This window comes from Leuresthes tenuis, unplaced genomic scaffold, assembly GCF_036924035.1.
Source record: "Leuresthes tenuis unplaced genomic scaffold, fLeuTen1.0.hap1 SCAF_13, whole genome shotgun sequence".
NCBI classification, from domain to species: Eukaryota; Metazoa; Chordata; class Actinopteri; order Atheriniformes; family Atherinopsidae; genus Leuresthes; species Leuresthes tenuis.
Window position 1 is genome coordinate 892,029 of NW_027325367.1, and position 20,228 is coordinate 912,256.

Genomic DNA, 20,228 nt, shown 5'->3' on the forward strand with positions numbered 1-20,228 from the left:
AGTGATGATATTAGTTTTACTGAAAAACTGTGTTTAGAGAACTGAAAGAAGTGAAAATGTGAAGAACCGCTTTACAGGAATTAATGTCACCGAGACTGTTGCTACACGGAAGGATTTAGGCAGGAGCCGGAAGTGACGTCTTACCAAAACTTGTGGGCACCGGTCGCTGGAAGCTGATTAACGGGGCCATGAGTTTGTTTGTTTGTTGAAGTTTAGTTTATCGAAGTAAAGATGGCGGCTAAACGTAAACCAGACGTGGCGGTTCCTGCGGAGGAGAGCGACCAGCTGCTGATCCGCCCGCTGTGAGTTTGAACCCGGCGCTTCGCTCCGAACTTCGCTGCGACCAAACTCCGTTCACAGAACCACTTTTTTCTTCATTTGTCCGGCGGATAGAAGCGAATATACAGTTTTATTAGTTTTGGTTAATGATGATGATCAGCCTTACTATTCGGCTCGAAAACAGTATTTATTTGCGATGTTTTATTTACTTCTTTAAGTAACTTGTGTTTAATGAAGGGAGATTTTCTACAAATATGTTCAGTCACGTGATATTTTGCCTTATTTCCAGGCAGCCAATCTTTCAGTTTGTTGTGCCTTACTAATTACTGTAAAAGAAAAGCTTCTGGACTTGGTCAAACATCAGTGATGGTGTGTTTGTGTGCAGAGGAGCCGGTCAGGAGGTGGGACGGTCCTGCATCATCCTGGAGTTCAAGGGGAGGAAGATCATGGTGAGACTGCTTTGTGATGTCACATCGGCTGCACGCCATGGACCCTGCGTGTGAAAGCATGTGTGTGTGTTGGGATGTTTCAGCTGGACTGCGGCATCCATCCGGGCCTGGAGGGGATGGACGCGCTGCCGTACATCGACCTGATCGACCCGGCTGAGATCGACCTGCTGCTCATCAGCCAGTGAGTTCAGAGCAGAAGCTGTGAGTAGATCTGGTTTGTAGGAGTTCAGGATGCTGACCCCCGTCCGTCCGCCCTCAGCTTCCACCTGGACCACTGCGGGGCGCTGCCCTGGTTCCTGCAGAAGACCAGCTTCAAAGGACGGACCTTCATGACGCACGCCTCCAAGGCCATCTACCGCTGGCTGCTGTCGGACTACGTCAAAGTCAGGTAGGATGATGTCAGAGCGGCGCTCCGCCGCCTCAGAGTCGGCTGTTTGGGTGCAACTCGATGTGGGAGAAGAAGAGTGTGGATGTGATGTTTCGCTCTTCTTCTGTGGTTTCTCGTTGTGGTATTAGGTTTTTATCCTTTGTTTCACACATCCTCGGATGCAAAATGAAGCTTCTCGTTTAAAAAGCTGCAGAAGAAGAGTGTGGATGTGACGTTTCTCTCTTCTTCTGTGGTTTCTGGTTGTGGTATTAGGTTTTTATCCTTTGTTTCACACATCCTCGGATGCAAAATGAAGCTTCTCGTTTAAAAAGCTGCAGAAGAAGAGTGTGGATGTGACGTTTCGCTCTTCTTCTGTGGTTTAAAAAGCTGCGTCTGTCAGTCTGCTGTCAGTAAAAAGCACCATAGAAGAAGTTTCTGAGAACGCTGAAACGGGTCCAGGTGTGAGAGGTTCTGTGTGTGAGAGGTTCTGTGAGGGGTTCTGTGTGTGAGATGTTCTGTGAGAGGTTCTGTGTGTGAGAGGTTCTGTGTGTGAGAGGTTCTGTGAGGGTTCTGTGAGAGGTTCTGTGAGAGGTTCTGTGAGGGGTTCTGTGAGGGGTTCTGTGAGGGTTCTGTGAGGGGTTCTGTGTGTGAGGGGTTCTGTGTGTGAGGGGTTCTGTAAGAGGTTCTGTGAGGGTTCTGTAAGAGGTTCTGTGAGGGTTCTGCTGAGTTCTGCTGTGTTGCAGCAACATCTCTGCCGACGACATGCTGTACACAGAGACGGACCTGGAGGACAGCATGGAGAAGATCGAGACCATCAACTTCCACGAGGTCAAAGAGGTGGCCGGCATCAAGTTCTGGTGCTACCACGCCGGCCACGTCCTCGGCGCCGCCATGTTCATGATCGAGATCGCCGGCGTTAAGGTCGGTGTCACCGGGTCACTGCGAGCTCTCAGAAGCGTGCAGATGTTTGTCAGCTTGTTTCAGAACAGAGTTAAAGCTGTGAGGAGGCGGCAGAACTGCACCGTGGTTCTGTGGCGTTCTGTGGCGTTCTGTGGCGTTCTGTGGCGTTCTGTGGCGTTCTGTGGCGTTCTGCGGCGTTCTGTGGCGTTCTGCGGCATTCTGCGGCGTTCTGCGGCGTTCTGCCGCCTCCTCACAACGAGGTCAGAACACGGCGGTGACTGTGGCGTTCTGCGGCGTTCTGCGGCGTTCTGCCGCCTCCTCACAGGAACGAGGTCAGAACACGGCGGTGACTGTGGCGTTCCTGTGTGCAGCTGCTGTACACCGGAGACTTCTCCCGGCAGGAGGACCGACACCTGATGGCAGCAGAGATCCCCAGCGTGAAACCGGACATCCTCATCACCGTGAGTCCGCCGCCGCCGCCACACATTCGCCGCTCGCCGGCTGCTGCTAACGCCCGCTTGTGTCTGGCAGGAGTCGACCTACGGGACGCACATCCACGAGAAGCGGGAGGAGCGGGAGGCCCGCTTCTGCAACACGGTGCACGACATCGTGAACCGGGAGGGCCGCTGTCTGATCCCCGTCTTCGCTCTGGGTCGAGCTCAGGAGCTGCTGCTCATCCTGGGTGAGTTCGGCCGCCGCCGGGCGCCGCGCCGCCGCAGGGCGCCTCTCTGACATCACTGCGTCTCTCCCCCAGACGAGTACTGGCAGAACCACCCGGAGCTGCACGACATCCCCATCTACTACGCCTCGTCTCTGGCCCGGAAGTGCATGGCCGTGTATCAGACCTACATCAACGCCATGAACGACAAGATCCGCAAGGCCATCAACATCAACAACCCGTTCGTCTTCAAGCACATCAGCAACCTGAAGGTCTGAGCGCTCCGCAGGCGGCGTCCGCCGCGTGGCCGCATCACTGAGCCCGTTGTTGTTGTGTGTTTCAGAGCATGGACCACTTCGACGACATCGGCCCCAGCGTGGTGATGGCGTCTCCGGGGATGATGCAGAGCGGCCTGTCCAGAGAGCTGTTCGAGAGCTGGTGCACGGACAAGAGGAACGGCGTCATCATCGCCGGGTACTGCGTGGAGGGGACGCTCGCCAAGGTGAGCCGCGCCCAACCTGAGCCGCGCCCAACCTGACCTTCCAGTCAGGGCGGTTTTATCCGCTGTTAGCGAGCGGCGAGGAGGCGGTTTTATCTGCTGTTAGCGAGCGGCGAGGAGGCGGTTTTATCTGCTGTTAGTGAGCGGCGAGGAGGCGGTTTTATCTGCTGTTAGCGAGCGGCGAGGAGGCGGTTTTATCTGCTGTTAGTGAGCGGCGAGGAGGCGGTTTTATCTGCTGTTAGTGAGCGGCGAGGAGGCGGTTTTATCTGCTGTTACAGAGCGGCGAGGAGGCGGTTTTATCTGCTGTTACAGAGCGGCGAGGAGGCGGTTTTATCCGCTGTTAGCGAGCGGCGAGGAGGCGGTTTTATCGGTTTCTGAAAGTTTGAGACGATAAAACGTTTGTTTGGTTTTGAAACTTTCAGCTGATTTTTGGTTTGTTCAGAAACTGAGAAACAAAATGTTTTAATGAGCAAAGTTTCAGGGTTTAATGTTTTTAACGTGCGTGTGCACGTGCGTGTGCACGTGTGTGTGCGTTGCAGCACATCATGACGGAGCCCGATGAGATCAACACCATGTCGGGTCAGAAGCTTCCTCTGAAGATGTCGGTGGACTACATTTCCTTCTCTGCTCACACCGACTACCAGCAGACCAGCGAGTTCATCCGAGCGCTCAAACCTCCTCACGTGGTAATCACATGACCACATGACCACATGACCTCATGACCACATGACCTCATGACCACATGACCTCATGACCACATGATCACATGACCACATGACCACATGACCGCATGACCGCATGACCACATGACCTCATGACCACATGATCACATGACCACATGACCGCATGACCGCATGATCACATGACCTCATGACCGCATGACCTCATGACCGCATGACCTCATGACCACATGACCTCATGACCACATGATCACATGACCACATGACCGCATGACCGCATGATCACATGACCTCATGACCGCATGACCACATGATCACATGACCTCATGATCACATGATCACATGACCGCATGACCGCATGATCACATGACCTCATGACCACATGACCTCATGACCGCATGACCTCATGACCACATGACCTCATGACCACATGATCACATGACCACATGACCGCATGACCGCATGATCACATGACCTCATGACCGCATGACCACATGATCACATGACCTCATGATCACATGACCGCATGACCGCATGACCTCATGATCACATGACCTCATGACCGCATGACCACATGACCTCATGACCGCATGACCTCATGACCACATGATCACATGACCTCATGACCGCATGACCGCATGACCTCATGATCACATGACCTCATGACCTCATGACCACATGATCACATGACCTCATGATCACATGACCACATGATCACATGACCGCATGATCACATGACCGCATGATCACATGACCTCATGATCACATGATCACATGACCGCATGATCACATGACCGCATGATCACATGACCACATGACCTCATGACCACATGACCACATGATCACATGACCGCATGATCACATGACCGCATGACCGCATGATCACATGACCGCATGATCACATGACCGCATGACCACATGACCTCATGACCACATGACCACATGATCACATGATCACATGACCGCATGATCACATGACCGCATGACCACATGATCACATGACCACATGACCACATGACCAGCACACGCCTGACACACGCTGCCGCGGTGCCTTCACTGTCCACGCTGATGAAGGCAGTTCACGGTAAAATGTCCCTGAAGGCGCCGGCTCTCAGGGGAACGGGTCACTTTTAGCCCCGCCCGGACTCGCTGCTGCTAACAGAACGTCCTGATCGGGTCTGTTCCCGGGTCTGCAGATTCTGGTCCACGGCGAGCAGAACGAGATGGCCCGACTGAAGGCGGCTCTGATCCGCGAGTACGAAGACAACGACGAGGTTCACATCGAGGTCCACAACCCGAGGAACACCGAGGCCGTCACGCTCAACTTCAGGGGAGAGAAGCTGGCAAAGGTTGGTCCAAACGCACACACACAGGAACCAGAGGGCCCGAGTGTGCGCCTAACTCCCAGCATGCTCTGCTGCAGGTGATGGGCCTGCTCGCCGACAAGAAGTGCGCTCAGGGTCAGAGAGTGTCCGGGATCCTCGTCAAGAGAAACTTCAACTACCACATCCTGACGCCGCCGGACCTCTCAAGTCAGTAACTGAGTGTGTGTGAAACAGTTCGACTCTGCAGAGTGTTGATTTTCCTGCGTTTCTGAGTCCCAGAACGCATCCCTCTGCGGTGCGTTCAGGCGAGCTGGTTTTTCTGACCGTTTTTTCTGCTCAGACTACACGGATCTGTGCGTGGGCACCGTGACGCAGAGCCAGGCCATCCCCTTCACCGGACCCATCTCCCTGCTGGTCAGCCAGCTGCGAAACCTGGCAGGTAGGAACTCACCTGGTCCACCTGCAGCGGGCAGGTTTACAGGCAGCAGTGAACGCAACATCAACCTGAATAAACTTTTGATCCAATCTTTGAACAAAAGTGCTGAAACAGTTAATAACTGAAGCTTCTCAGACAGTTTTGATGTTTTCTGTGAACACGTTTGAAGAGTTTTTATCTTTAATGATTAAATTCACTGTAAATATGACATTAAACCACATTAATGATGAAAAATACACAGAAAGGAGGAAGAGACTTTATTCAGCCCAGAGTAGTTTGACGTACACGTTAAAGAGTGATCAGAAAGCTGAGCTCGGTGGCAGCTGCAGTGATGACATCACTGATGAAATGAGGCTCAGAAGAAGAGAGAATGTGTGTGTTTGTGTGCAGGTGACGTGCAGCAGGTGGAGGGGGCGGAGAAAATCACCGTGAAGATCTTTAAGAGCATCACTCTGATCCATGACGCCGGCATGGTGCTGCTGGAGGTCAGAGGCTCCGACGTTTTACCTGAAAGCACAAAGAGTTTCATAAAGTTTTCTTTCTGTTCCACGGGTTCAGGCTCCGGTTCTGGAAGTTCTGTTTCTGTAGAATCTGGTTAAAAACGATGGTTTTGTTCTGTTTCCTCCTCAGTGGGTCGCCAACCCGCTCAACGACATGTACGCCGACGCCATCACCACTGTGGTACTGGAGGTTCAGTCCAACCCCAACGCTCAGAAGTGTCAGTAAACGCAACACGAGCACCGACGGTGAGGCGTTCAGGAACACAGCAGAATCTCTGACGTTTGCTTGTTTGTTTGTTTCAGTCCTGGAGGGCCGGAAGGAAGCGTTCGACATGGAGGTGTTTGTGGAGCGGCTGGAGCTCATGCTGCAGTGAGCGCATCACACACACACACACACATGCACACACACACGCACACACACACACACACACACACACACATGCACACACACACACACACCTGCTGGGCGTTCATTTGTATGTATGCGGCATGCCTGGTGGGTGAAACTGCCATCAGCAGTCTTCTAATACCCAATGCTGTCTGAAGCTCCGCCCACTTGGCACTCCTCACACAGCAAAACAAACTAACCCTTTAAACGAAGCTCCGCCCACCTGGGCCTCCTCACATGACAAAACAAACTAACCCTTTAAACGAAGCTCCGCCCACCTGGGCCTCCTCACATGACAAAACAAACTAACCCTTTAAATTAAGCTCCTCCCACCTGGGCCCCCTCACACAACAAAACAAACTAACCCTTTAAATGAAGCTCCGCCCACCTGGGCCCCCTCACGTGACAAACCTTCTGTTGCAGCGACATGTTCGGCGACGACTGCGTGAATGTCAAAGGTGGGAAAAACTTGAGCGTTACGGTGGACGGCGTCACGGCGACCATCGACCCAGAGACGCGGGTGAGTACGATAAGTGGGCGGAGTCAGCCCCCCTCAAAGGGAATGGTTATTAAAGCGACTGATGTGTGACCTGATTGGATGACGCTGTCCCGCAGGCGGTGACGTGTGAGGAAGACGAGACTTTGAGGGAGATGATCGAAGTCGCGGTCCATCGTCTCCATGATGCCCTCAGCCCCGCCTTCTGACAGGCCACGCCCCCAGAACCTTTTTTTTACACTGATTTACTTTAAACTGTTATGATTATTTGTTTATGTAGAAAATAAACATTTGTTTTGATTAATTTCTGAGTCACATTTATAAGCTCCACCCACCTGGGCCCCCTCACATGTCAAAACAAACTAACCCTTTAAATGAAGCTCCACCCGCCCGGCGCTCCTCAGATACCTAAACAAACTATCCCTTTAAATGAAGCTCCACCCGCCCGGAGCTCCTCAGATACCTAAACAAACTAACCCTTTATAAGATTAAAAAAAGAAACTTCTGGAACTGTTCAACAGAAACTTTATTTTTTAACGTTTTAAAGGTAACCAGGAGACACAACATTGTAAAATACTGACGTAGGTGAGTTTAAATACCACAGAAGAAGAGAAAACAGGCCAGCAGTCTGCCTCCTTAGTAAATAAAACACAAAAATGTCACATTTCATACCAAACAGATTCGATCTGCCTTAAATACCTCAGTTTTTGACTGAAGTTTGGTTTGAAGCCTCCTAACAAGTTAAAATTTTGTACAAATAAACTCAAATGATAAAATATTAAATTTTTTTAGTGAGCCAACATTTAAACATGTTTCCTCCATTTCTGTCTCGTTTATTTGGATCTTTTTTCTTTATAAAACATGTTTGAGGTTAAAAACTAAACTCCAGATTTAATAAAATATTCTGAGGAAAACTTTGGTTTTAATAAATTTAATTTACATTAAAACTTTAAAACGTTGGAACTCGTCTCAGAGTCGAGCACAACTTTCATATCCGACCGTTAACAGACGCACTTTAAACTTTATTCACGGCAGTGAAAGAAAGAAGCTTAAAAAGAAGCTTAAACACGACCAGACGAGTCTCTGCATCGGCTCCTTTTTAAACCCAGAACAGAACCTAAAGTAGTTCTGGATCCTTTTTAAACCCAGAACAGAACCTAAACTTGTTCTGGATCCTTTTTAAACCCAGAACAGAAGCTAAAGTAGTTCTGGATCCTTTTTAAACCCAGAACAGAAGCTAAAGTTGTTCTGGATCCTTTTAAACCCAGAACAGAACCTAAAGTTGTTCTGGATCCTTTTTAAACCCAGAACAGAAGCTAAAGTTGTTCTGGATCCTTTTTAAACCCAGAACAGAAGCTAAAGTTGTTCTGGATCCTTTTTAAACCCAGAACAGAAGCTAAAGTTGTTCTGGATCCTTTTTAAACCCAGAACAGAAGCTAAAGTTGTTCTGGATCCTTTTTAAACCCAGAACAGAAGCTAAAGTTGTTCTGGATCCTTTTTAAACCCAGAACAGAAGCTAAAGTTGTTCTGGATCCTTTTAAACCCAGAACAGAACCTAAAGTAGTTCTGGATCCTTTTTAAACCCAGAACAGAAGCTAAAGTTGTTCTGGATCCTTTTTAAACCCAGAACAGAAGCTAAAGTAGTTCTGGATCCTTTTTAAACCCAGAACAGAAGCTAAAGTTGTTCTGGATCCTTTTTAAACCCAGAACAGAAGCTAAAGTAGTTCTGGATCCTTTTTAAACCCAGAACAGAAGCTAAAGTTGTTCTGGATCCTTTTAAAACCCAGAACAGAAGCTAAAGTTGTTCTGGATCCTTTTTAAACCCAGAACAGAACCTAAAGTAGTTCTGGATCCTTTTTAAACCCAGAACAGAAGCTAAAGTTGTTCTGGATCCTTTTTAAACCCAGAACAGAAGCTAAAGTTGTTCTGGATCCTTTTTAAACCCAGAACAGAACCTAAAGTAGTTCTGGATCCTTTTTAAACCCAGAACAGAAGCTAAAGTTGTTCTGGATCCTTTTAAACCCAGAACAGAACCTAAAGTAGTTCTGGATCCTTTTTAAACCCAGAACAGAACCTAAAGTTTTTCTGGATCCTTTTTAAACCCAGAACAGAAGCTAAAGTAGTTCTGGATCCTTTTTAAACCCAGAACAGAAGCTAAAGTTGTTCTGGATCCTTTTTAAACCCAGAACAGAAGCTAAAGTTGTTCTGGATCCTTTTTAAACCCAGAACAGAACCTAAAGTAGTTCTGGATCCTTTTTAAACCCAGAACAGAACCTAAAGTTTTTCTGGATCCTTTTTAAACCCAGAACAGAAGCTAAAGTAGTTCTGGATCCTTTTTAAACCCAGAACAGAAGCTAAAGTTGTTCTGGATCCTTTTTAAACCCAGAACAGAAGCTAAAGTTGTTCTGGATCCTTTTTAAACCCAGAACAGAACCTAAAGTAGTTCTGGATCCTTTTTAAACCCAGAACAGAAGCTAAAGTTGTTCTGGATCCTTTTAAACCCAGAACAGAACCTAAAGTAGTTCTGGATCATTTTTAAACCCAGAACAGAACCTAAAGTTGTTCTGGAACCAGCTGCCACTTTGGGTTCTGGAAGCAGCCGTCTCCGCTGCACGGTCAGGCTGAAAGCTTAGAGTTGGGCTGGCTCAGCTGAGCCTGAAACCAAGCAGCTGGGAGTGAATGTGCCATCAGACTGAGGGGGCAGCGCCCCCGCTGGCCGGGCTCAGCACTGCGTCTCCTTGCTGTCGATCTGGTGCTGCCTCCGCAGGCGGAACAGCTTCGCCTTCTCGGTGCGACCCGCCGGGCTTTTGTCCGTCAGGTCCTCAAAGGAGCGGCGAGCCCCCACCGGCCTCCCGAACGCCTGCTCCAGCTCCTCCTCGTCCACGGGGGAGTCCAAGCTGGGGTCCTCCTGGATTGTGGCCATGCGGGGGCTGTCCAGAGGTGGGGGGGTGTGGCCCGGTTCGGGCCCGGCGCTGAAGAGCGGCGGGCTGCTGGTCTGCTGAGGGCCGCTCGGCTGGAAACGGGGCGGTGCAGCCGGGAAGCTGGAAGGCTTAAAGATCCGAACTGATGCAGAATCCAGGCTGCTCAGGAGCTCGGCATTCTGGGAAAATAATGACCACAGTCAGAGCGTAAATGACAGCTAACCGAGCCGCTGATGCTGACACTCACACTGGGGAAGAACAGCGACTTGGTGGTCTGCTCGTACTGTTTGTCCAGCTTCTTGTCCTGAAAGAACCGAGAGAAGAAGAAAACTGACCATCGTTTGGATTTAAAACAGGAAACCAGCGGCGCCGGCGGCGTTATGGCGACTCTCACCACACAGTGCACCAGGATGCTGAAAGGAACCCAGAAGAGCAGCGAGAACGCCACCACCGAGCCCACGATGTTATCGGCCAGAAACTTCCCGAACGTGTTGATGTCGAGCTTATCGATGAAGTCCCACAGGCGCTCGATCACGTCCTGCACCTGCTTCATGCACTTCCCCTGCAAACACACAGCCGTTAAGCTCCGCCTCTCCCCCATGTGAACCGCGTCTCTGACCAATCGCCTCACCGCTCCGTCGCAGAAGCCCACGGTGCACGGCTTGCCTTTCCGGAGGAACAGGAAGCTGCCCGTGGCGTCCTGGTAGGGGGCGCAGACGCCACCGGTGCTCCGACAGCAGACTTTACAGGACGAGTTGGTTTCTGGAACAAAGACAAAGAAGAAGAGGATGAACCCGGCCCAAAAAGGTCAAAGGTCAGGAGCTGAAACAAACTGCTGAATCATGAATATTCTCCTGAAATTAAGATTAAATTTAGCTGCGGCGCAGGGAGTTTGTGCATCTGAGCCAAAGCCGTGAGAGATCACATGACCTCTGAACGACCTCCTGAGGGCAGCCTGAGGAGCGTTAATGAATCACTGATAAGGGCTTCGGCGAGTGGAAACGAGGACAGAGCGTCTGTATCTGTGAGTTCAGGAGAAACTTCACACGTTCCTTCCTAATCTGCAGACCTGATATGAGACGTCAGTCCTGAGCCTGAAGCACCGGAGGCATTCTTAGCATTCTTAGCATGGTTAGCATGGTTAGCATTGATAGCATGTTAGCACGTGCGAGCGGCTGGCGGTCGTACCGTTGCAGGCGCAGGGCTGCAGCTTCAGCACGGCCTGACAGAAAGGGATGCACTCGCCGCTCAGACACTCGCCGTTGTCCAAACACACCGTCTGATCCGGGGCGTTCTCTGGGGGCGGGCACTCGCTGCTGTTTCCTGTCCACACACACGCAGTTTACTCGCTGCTCGGAGCGTTCTGATGAACGGACCGTGGCGGTTCTGACCTGTGCAGTAGGAGTGGCCCTTACAGGTGGCGTCGATGGGCTCCTGGCAGACCTCGCCTCGGGACTCGAACCTGCACCCTTTGCAGCAGGCGCTGTTCCTGTCACTGAACACAGAGACGTGATGAGCTGATGGCGCCGCGCCAGAACTCAACGTGTGGAACCGGCGCCGCTCTCACCTGCACTGAGACTCCTCCTTCAGCCTGCAGGTGGCGGTGCAGCAGGGGTCCGAGTTGATGTGCAGCAGGCCCGGGTCGCACTCCTCGCCCTGCTCCACCCGCGAGTTCCCGCACACGTTGATGTTCCGCTCTCTGAAGCAGGAGGCGGCCTGCGACCGCAGACGCTTCACGATGGAGCGTTTGCTGCAGTTGGAGAACAGCTGGAGACGGGAGACGAGTCAGTTTCATTTCAGTTTTAACTCGGCAGATTTAAAGGTGACCTTTTCTGACCTTTTTAACAGTTTGACACAACTTTCTGAGGTCTTGTTGAGACTTTGGTCAGAATAAGTTGCTTTAAGAGGCTTAAAGTGACCTAAAGGCTTAAAGTTTTTACAGCTCAGCTGAACGAACTCAGAAAGTGTCAAAAGAGCTCAGAGAAGTTCAACCAAGGAGGCTTCAGCAGGACTTTGGTGAAGGGCTGAGGACACGCTGTCAGGCTGCTGTGGAGAGTTCAGGTGTGTTTACCTACGTCACCTGTCATCAACATCTGGACAGCTGCTGTGATTTAATGCAGACATAATGAAGCTGTTCCTGCAGTCAGAAACACTCCAGCTCTGTATATAGATACAGATAGTTACTGTATTGATCCCAGAGGGAAACAGGTTAGCAGTTAGCTGTGAGTTAGCAGTTAGCTGTGAGTTAGCAGGTAGCTGTGAGTTAGCAGTTAGCTGCGAGTTAGCAGTTAGGAAACACACCTTAAACACAGCTGCAGGTTGTCTGAGTTACAGAACGGAACCGTTCAGCTAGAAAGCTTCAGCTAACAAAGTAATGTGGGAACAATAATGTTCATCTTTCAGAAAGGAGCAGCAGTAACTCCTTAGAGGTTGGTGTACGTCATCTTCATTAGCTAAGCTGTTAGCGTTAGCTGCTGCTAAAGGAAGAAATAAATCAGTAAATAAACCATGAGGAGTTATTTCTCAGATGCTTCCATTTCCCTGCTCTGAAGTTCAGGCTCTGAGAGTTGGAACTGATCCTCTTTGTGGCTCAGTTCCTTCAGTCCAGCGTTGCACTGGACCAAGTTGTTAAAACAGTGGGATGAAAAGTGGCTGCTGCACATTCACAGTCTTTAGCTAACTCTGCTGGAACATTAGCCTCAGATATAGTTTATCCACTGGGCTCTTATATCCTCTGAGGCTGCTGCTGGATGGAAGATGCATGCTCCTCAGTGCAGCTGACAGCAGAACATTTCCACCAGAAGCTGGCTTCATCCGTCCAGCAGGGTGGATGTGAGGGGGCGGGGCTTAGCAGAGGAGGCGGGGCCAACTTAAGGAGCGTTTTAGGGGAGTTTTACACTTGCTGGTGACTTCAGACACCCTGATATATGCTCCCAGGAGCAGGAAGGAGGGATTTTTACTGAATGTTTCCCCTTTAAGTGATGCACAGATAAGGAAACAGCTCAGGTGCAAAGATTAAGAAGATGTGACTGGCCTGCTGGTTCTGGTCTGAGCCGACAAACGAACCCTGATATTCCCTGACATGGAAGTATTTCCCTTTAACAGAAGCTTTCTTTGTTGTAATGTTGTGGATCTTCACCACAGCTGCTGATTTGATCGCCCTAACAAGACAACATAACAGCTGAAGCTCTTCATTGGAAGAGGTATCCTCAGAGTCTTTAAGTGTTGGGAGACGGAAACTTTACAGATTTCCTGTTTTTGGGACGTGTTGCAGGTCTGAAATGTAAAAGCTGCATCTGATCTGTGGCAACAGCTGAGGAGGAAACACCTTGTTGTTGACGTGGTCTCCGCTCACAGCGATGGGGTACATGACGTACTTCCCTCCCTGGTCCTCCCGCGGGGCGCAGTACGGGACGTTGTCCGGGTCGTGCTCCGCCCCGAAGTTATGACCGAGCTCGTGAGTCGTCACCAGGTCGGCTTCCTGTGAAGAAAACAAACTGCTTCCATCACATGTGAGCAGAAGTGAGAGGAACTTCAGCTTCCTGTGAAGCTGCATGAGTCACAGCAGCGAGGGAAGCTCCATCCTCTACATCTGACCACAGTTCAAGCCTTTAACATTCAGCTCAGCAGAGTATCTGCTGTCAGCAGAAAACACAGAAGCAGCCGCAGAAAGTGATCTTTCAGGTCGATATGACACTGATTTTAAGCACTTCTCTTTCCTACGGTGTCCCACAGGGTTCAGTACTGGGGCCTTTACTGTTCCTGTTATATCGGCTCCTTCTTTAAGGACATATCATGACTTTCAGCTTTCACCCAGCGAGCTGCTGTCTCAGAACCAGCCCACCTTGGTCAGGATGGTCTTCCCGTAGTTCTTGGTGCTGGTGAGGCCGGTGTTCAGATAGATGGCTCCATGTTCGTTTGAGGATGAAGGGCAAGCTGCAGAGTAAAACCACAGCAGTGAGCCTGATTAACACAACCAGAACAACTTAGTCAGCAGCAGCAGGACTCACCTTTGGAGCAGAGTCCTCCGGCGATGTCGGGTTTGGACGGGGCCACGTAGGCCAGGCCCAGAGTGCCTTCATCGAAGTCCTGGTAGGTGAAGAGGTGAGCCAGGCAGACGTTGGAGGCTTTCTCTGCGATGTCCACGCTGAACTGCTGCAGGACGACAGGCGAGCAGAGATGCCATGTTTCACTTGAACAAATACAGAAGCTCCACCTGCAGCCCTTTTAACCCTTTAAGCTTCAGGCTGAAAGTCCTACATTAACACAAGATAACAGACATGTTTTATCTGAATTATCCCTGAATTAAGGTGTTCAAACTGTTCCAGGGAACTGAAGAGTGAAAAAAAAACACTGTTAGCTCATGCAGCTAACGGGAAGTGTTCGGCCGTTAGCTCACGCAGCTAACGGGAAGTGTTCGGCCGTTAGCTCACGCAGCTAACGGGAAGTGTTCGGCCGTTAGCTCACGCAGCTAACGGGAAGTGTTCGGCCGTTAGCTCACGCAGCTAATGGGAAGTGTTCGGCCGTTAGCTCACGCAGCTAACAGGAAGTGTTCAGCCGTTAGCTCATGCAGCTAACAGGAAGTGTTCAGCCGTTAGCTCATGCAGCTAACAGGAAGTGTTCAGCCGTTAGCTCATGCAGCTAACATGAAGTGTTCGGCCATTAGCTCATGCAGCTAACAGGCAGTGTGCGGCCGTTAGCTCATGCAGCTAACAGGAAGTGTTCAGCCGTTAGCTCATGCAGCTAACAGGAAGTGTTCAGCCGTTAGTTCATGCAGCTAACAGGAAGTGTTCGGCCATTAGCTCATGCAGCTAACAGGAAGTGTGCAGCCGTTAGCTCATGCAGCTAACGGGAAGAGTTCGGCCGTTAGCTCACGCAGCTAATGGGAAGTGTTCATATGGAAGATGTTCGGGTGAAATTTAGAGGAAAAGAAATGTAACCAGAAAAGATGTTTTGCATCAAATCTTTGATTCTTTGGTTTCCCTTTTATCTCTGATAATTTTAATCTGCAGCCTGTTGGAACCTGGCTGTTTTCTCAGAGAACATCTGGACTCATGATGTTACCTCCAGCAGCCTCTTCACGTCCCAGACGTCCCTGCCCTCCACTGGACTTCCTCTCATGTTGAAGTGACTTCTTCCTGGAGCTACCGGAGTCGGGCTTTTCTCTATGATGATCTGACAGCAGAGACAGACGTTACACCACCAGGAACCAGGTGGATGCTGCGAGCAGCCTGAGCGAGCCTCACCTGCTGGATCTGAACACCGTAACCGCTGAACTCATCGTCCCACGACGTGTTTCTGTAGATGTCGTCCACGCGATCGATCAGCTCGATCTGAAACACAGCCAGAGGTTGGAGTTGGGAGGAGCAGGCCGACACAAAGCAGGGCGACTGTGGTCTCACCAGGTAGTTGAGGGTGGTGCTCTCCTCCTCCCGACCCATGTGTTTGAAGAAGCGATGGTCGGCCACCAGCAGCAGAGGACACGTGTTCCTCTTGTGGTCGAAGACCTGCCGTTTCCCTCTGAACGCCGACTCTGAGCAGATCATCGCACAAAACGTTGCTTTCATCACGTTAAAGGCGCCTTTAACTCAGAGGTCGAGATGTTGGACTCAGGTGAACCTGAGGTCCCAAACACCAGGGTTGACCCCTGACCTCAGACGCCCTGACACATGCTCCCAGGAACAGGAAGAAGGAGGTTACACAATCTGACACCTTTAAACCATCATCTGAACAGCCAATCAGATCGTCGCTCACATTAACGCTAAAACATGACCTGAAACAGAAACCCACCCTCTTCCTCCTGCTCGTCCAACATGGCCGCTCTGACGCTGTCTGGCAGGAGCAGGCTGGGGTCAGAGGTCGTGTATCCGCAGACGGAGGGCTGCTGCAGCCGGCTGATGTTCCTGATGTCCTCCGAGCGGTAGATCAGGAGGCGCCCGTCAGGCGGCGCCGGCGTGAACCTCCACAGCGGCTGCAGAGAGGACAGAGGTTACCGCTCGCCTCCACTTGAGCTGAAAGCTTCTGTTTGTGGCGCTTTACCTCGATGTTGTACTCGGCCCGGTCGGTCAAGATGTGCGCGGAGAACTCGTGGTCGTCGATATGAGCCTGAACGCGAGAGTTTTCCTCCCCTGGAAAAGTCAAAAGGTTTGATTTGATGTCACCAGTGCTTCAGATCTCACCTCAGGGCGCCTTACCGATGACGTGTCCGGTGAAGTAGACGTGTCTGTTGACGGCGTAGTCCCGCCCCCGGCCATCCTCGTCCACAACCACGGCCCTGAAGTCCTCGGTGAAGAGCTCGTCGTTGGTCCTCAGGTAGAGTCTGAAGTGCCTGAACACAGAGCAGCAGCAGGCGTTAACGCTTAAAGAAACACGCACGCGGCGGGCGCCCCAGATGTGGCGTCTGACCTCTGCAGGGCGTGGAAGCTCAGCAGCTTCTCCGTGTGAGTCTGAGTCTGGACGTCACGGCGGCGGACGGCGTGAGTCTGCAGGCCGGAGAGAGGGAGGACGTCGAAGTCGTCCAACATGGACCGAAGAGACGCTGCGAAACACATCGAATGTTTGGATCCGTTCATCAGCAGAAAAACGAGGCTGGAGGCTCAGAAACCTGCGGACCGCCTCTTAAGGTGGAAATAATGTTCGATGTTCCTGAAACTTCTTTATTTCATCTGTGTTCATGCACCGCTGAGCTTTGATTTGATTATTTTAGCTACAAAAGCTAAGAAAGACTCAGTAGAAACTTTAATAAAAAGCTAATTAAATGTTTGTTAAACATATCATAAAATAAAAAAGAGGAACGCAACTTATTTTCCTCCCACTTGATTTATTCTTGTTTTACAGCTAAATTTGCTGAGTCTCTTCACTCTGTCTCTATCCTGCGTTTATCCCACCAGCTCCCAGAGAACAAGCCCGTAACCACGGCAACGTGACGTCACACCGCTTATTTCTGTGAGCTTTAGGCGTTACGGTCAGTAAAAGTGTTTCTGTCATGAAACTTTTCACTCCTGCAGAGTGCAGCTTGTTCTCATCAATGCTGATCGGAGCCGATGGAAACGAGCAAAAACCCGCGGTTCTGTAGCCCTGCTATTAATATCAATATGATAAATGCTTTTTGGCCAATATCTCCAGCCCTGATTGTGGAAATATGTGAAAGTTAGTTCATAAAGTAAGTTTTTTCTCCTTTAATATATTATTGCAGAAGTACTCATTATCCAATTCATTTATTAAATAATACATGATTTTATTAAATAATAGATAGAATACTGGATTCCATAAATAATCATTGGCTGCAGCTCTAGTATCAGCTCAAAATTATAATGTATTTAACTCCTAATTTTGACTTTGATACTAAAACATTTGACTCTTTCCGTCTCTATCATAATTTAATCTTATTCTCACCTCATTCTAACTTTAACCCACATTTATCTTTCCCAATATAAACCTTCACTGTCAGTTTTAGTGTTTCAGATTTCTGTTTTCAGGTAAATTTAGACCTGAAATCTAAATATATTTTCAGTTCAACAAACGATATAATGTGATGTAGAAACAAAGTGTTCAGATGCGTTTAATCACCGTGTTTGGCCTGTTTTTAAAGGTCATTTTTGTTTTCTCATGGCATCAACAGGCTTCCATACATTCATCTCCCGACCAACATCAAGTTTAAACTCCTTAAAATAACTTCATTCGTCACTTTTTAAAATAATCTACGTGATTAAACGGGCCTGAAACGCTTACCGAGCTCGGGCTGCTCCGTCTTAGGGTTTGGGGACACAGCCGCCTCCGTCAAAACCACAAAAACCGTGAAAACTGCGAGCTGCGGGCTCATGTTGGACAGTTTGACTGACGGCTGTTGAACGGCAGGACGGAGCGAAGAAGAAGAAGGAGAAGAAGAAGAATGTCGCTGCTTGCTTCAGTTGGAAGTGTCCGGTTCCGACGGCTCACACGGAAACTTCACATTTCAGACAGATTTCTGGAGGAAACTCGGCGAACATCACCGAGCTGAAGTCATTATTTTTTATAGAAGCAAGAAGAAAAAACGCCTCCAGTCCGAAACCAGGAAGACCGCGAGCCGCTGAGGAAAGTTAGCAAGAACCGAGGAGGCGGGCGGAAGTAGGCCCGAAGGCCTTCACAGTAAAAGCACAGGAGTGCACTGAAGACAGTGAAGGCAAAAACCCGAGCTGTGATAGAAATGAACCCAAAATATAATTATTTACCAAATAAATTGATAAAGTTGAGCTTGTTGGCTGCTTCCTGTTAATGTTCATGATCCCAAAGCGGAGAGGAGGGCGTCTGGTTCTGAACCTCAGGGTTCATCTCTGCTTTCTGCAGATGATGTGGTTCTGTTGGCTTCTTCAAGCCATGACCTTCAGCTGCCGGGATGAAGGTTAGCTCCTCCAGATCTGAGGCCCTGGTTCTGAACCTCCGGGTCGGGCTAAGTCTCTGCCTCAGCTGGAGCAGTTTCAGCATCTCTGGACCTGGTTCTGAACCTCCGGGTCGGGATGAGTCTCTGCCTCAGCTGGAGCAGTTTCAGCATCTCTGGTTCTGGTTCTGAGTGATGGTGAGTTGGATCAGAGATGGACAGACGGATCGGGGCTTTGTCAGCAGTAATGAGGGCGCTGCTCCGGTCCGTTTGGTGAAGCTGAGCCGGAAGGAGAAGCTTTCAGGTTCCTGCTCCATCTTTGTTCCAACCCTCACCTGAGCTCACAGATCTGGGTTCTGACCCAAAGAAGGAGGTCCTGGATACAAGCAGCTGAAAGGAGTTTCCTATCCCTGAGGTCATAACAATCATCAATTAAATGTCATAAAAAAACACCTCGAAAAGAATAAATGATTTAAAGTAAATGATCAAACTAAATGTACTGATTTAATATAATGTGCTACAGACTTTATTCATGCTAAACAAACTGTTTTAATTCCCTGTTTAAAAGTTCAGGAATGAGATTTTACCTTTAAAACATCTTATTTTCTTATTTTCTTTCTCGGTTTATAAACCATCGGTTCAGGTTGAATTAGTTTTGTCGGGGAGGTGCTTTAATTCTGAAAATCCTCCACCACTTCCTGTCTGTGTTGCGGCAAACTTTATGGACTCGTGCGATGAATCACGGTGCGAGTTCGTGAGACAAAAATCAGTGTGAAGTGAAGTTTTAGCGGAGGAAAAACGTTGATTCAAAGTTTCACAAACAAAATCAAACGAACGAAAATCAAACCTAAGCGTCGCGTGCCGCTCGCGTTACGTAAGAGAGCAACGGAAACATCTGGCGGCTCTATTTATAACCTCTGATCTCATCCAAATCCGCTTTTATACCAGAGGAAATAATCTGCGATGCAGAGCGAACATGACAGCAGTTCAGACCGACATGAGGCGATTATTTCAGTCAGAAAGTTCAGTTTTAAAACGTTCCCAACACGAAATATTCATGTTTTCTTCGTTGAATTTGTTCATTTACTCCAGTTTTTACATTTCAAATGTGCAACACACCAAAAAGCCTGGGACAGGTCGGTTTAGAGCTGGTAATTAAGTGTTGTTACCTAACTAGTTATTGATAATATTGTTTCAAACAGCTGATTATAACCTGATCTGGTCCTAAAGCAGCCTCCATGACAGTCTGAGCAGCAAAGATGTTCAGAGGAGCTCCAGTTTGTGTTTAAAACAAAGTTCCTCAGAGAAAGACTGGAAGGGATCTGCATATTTCTGCCTCTACAGAGCAGAATATCATTAAAGCATTCAGGGAATCTGGAGGAGTTTCAGTGTAAAGGACGAGGGAGCAAGCCTAAGCTGGACCCCGTGACCTCTGACCCCTCAGACGCTGCATCAAGAACCGTCATTCATCAGCAGCTGATAGAAGCACATGGACAAGGGATTACTGTGGAAACCTTTGTCCAGCACCACAATACAGAGTTCCATTCACAAGCTTTACTGTGCAGGAAAGAAGCCTGATGTTAACCTCGTCCACTTCTCTGGGCTCGGAGGCGTCTGGGATGGACCGTCACACGGTGGAAACGTGTGCTGTGGTCAGACCCATCAGTATTCCACATCTTTGTTGGAAGAAATGGAGCAAAGAGCAAAAGCAGCATCCAGCCTGCTGTCAGCAGCCAGTCCCTGCAGCCAGGCTCTGTGATGGTATGGGGTTGGATCAGGGGGCAAAGCTCATTTCCACCTCTGTGACGGCAGCATTAATGCAGAAAAGCTCCCTGAGATTTTACAGCAACATATGCTGCCTTCAAGGCCACATCTTTTCCTGGGACGTTCCAGGTTTAAACGTTTTCAAGAATTTCCACCAGATGCATGATGATAAATAAAAATCTGTTTGTGTTCTTGCAGATTGTGACCCGT

At 49.5% G+C, this 20,228-nt stretch overlaps 3 protein-coding genes across 3 annotated transcripts in view; 2 read left to right on the forward strand and 1 right to left on the reverse strand.

Annotated features, from left to right (window-relative positions):
• asap2b (ArfGAP with SH3 domain, ankyrin repeat and PH domain 2b) overlaps positions 1–20,228 on the forward strand; it is a 50,598-nt gene that overhangs the window by 27,266 nt on the left and 3,104 nt on the right. The gene's annotated exons all lie outside the window — the stretch shown is intronic.
• On the forward strand, positions 139–7,237 carry cpsf3 (cleavage and polyadenylation specific factor 3). The gene is made up of 18 exons (XM_072362066.1): positions 139–302; positions 665–728; positions 812–909; positions 988–1,116; positions 1,839–2,016; positions 2,367–2,456; positions 2,527–2,677; positions 2,750–2,925; positions 2,997–3,155; positions 3,692–3,838; positions 5,029–5,181; positions 5,256–5,364; positions 5,498–5,596; positions 5,984–6,078; positions 6,224–6,311; positions 6,397–6,463; positions 6,905–7,001; positions 7,097–7,237. Exons 1-18 carry the CDS (start codon positions 232–234, stop codon positions 7,184–7,186), a joined length of 2,061 nt encoding a protein of 686 aa, XP_072218167.1. The 5' UTR covers positions 139–231; the 3' UTR covers positions 7,187–7,237.
• Positions 9,549–17,970, reverse strand: adam17b (ADAM metallopeptidase domain 17b). The gene is made up of 18 exons (XM_072362064.1): positions 17,630–17,970; positions 16,304–16,436; positions 16,093–16,226; positions 15,938–16,026; positions 15,689–15,869; positions 15,301–15,431; positions 15,145–15,231; positions 14,963–15,073; positions 13,909–14,053; positions 13,743–13,834; positions 13,227–13,379; positions 11,466–11,665; positions 11,290–11,393; positions 11,087–11,221; positions 10,530–10,660; positions 10,293–10,460; positions 10,146–10,202; positions 9,549–10,077 (listed from the first exon to the last, which is right to left on the reverse strand). The coding sequence occupies exons 1-18, from the start codon at positions 17,718–17,720 to the stop codon at positions 9,700–9,702; spliced, it is 2,520 nt and encodes an 839-aa protein (XP_072218165.1). The 5' UTR covers positions 17,721–17,970; the 3' UTR covers positions 9,549–9,699.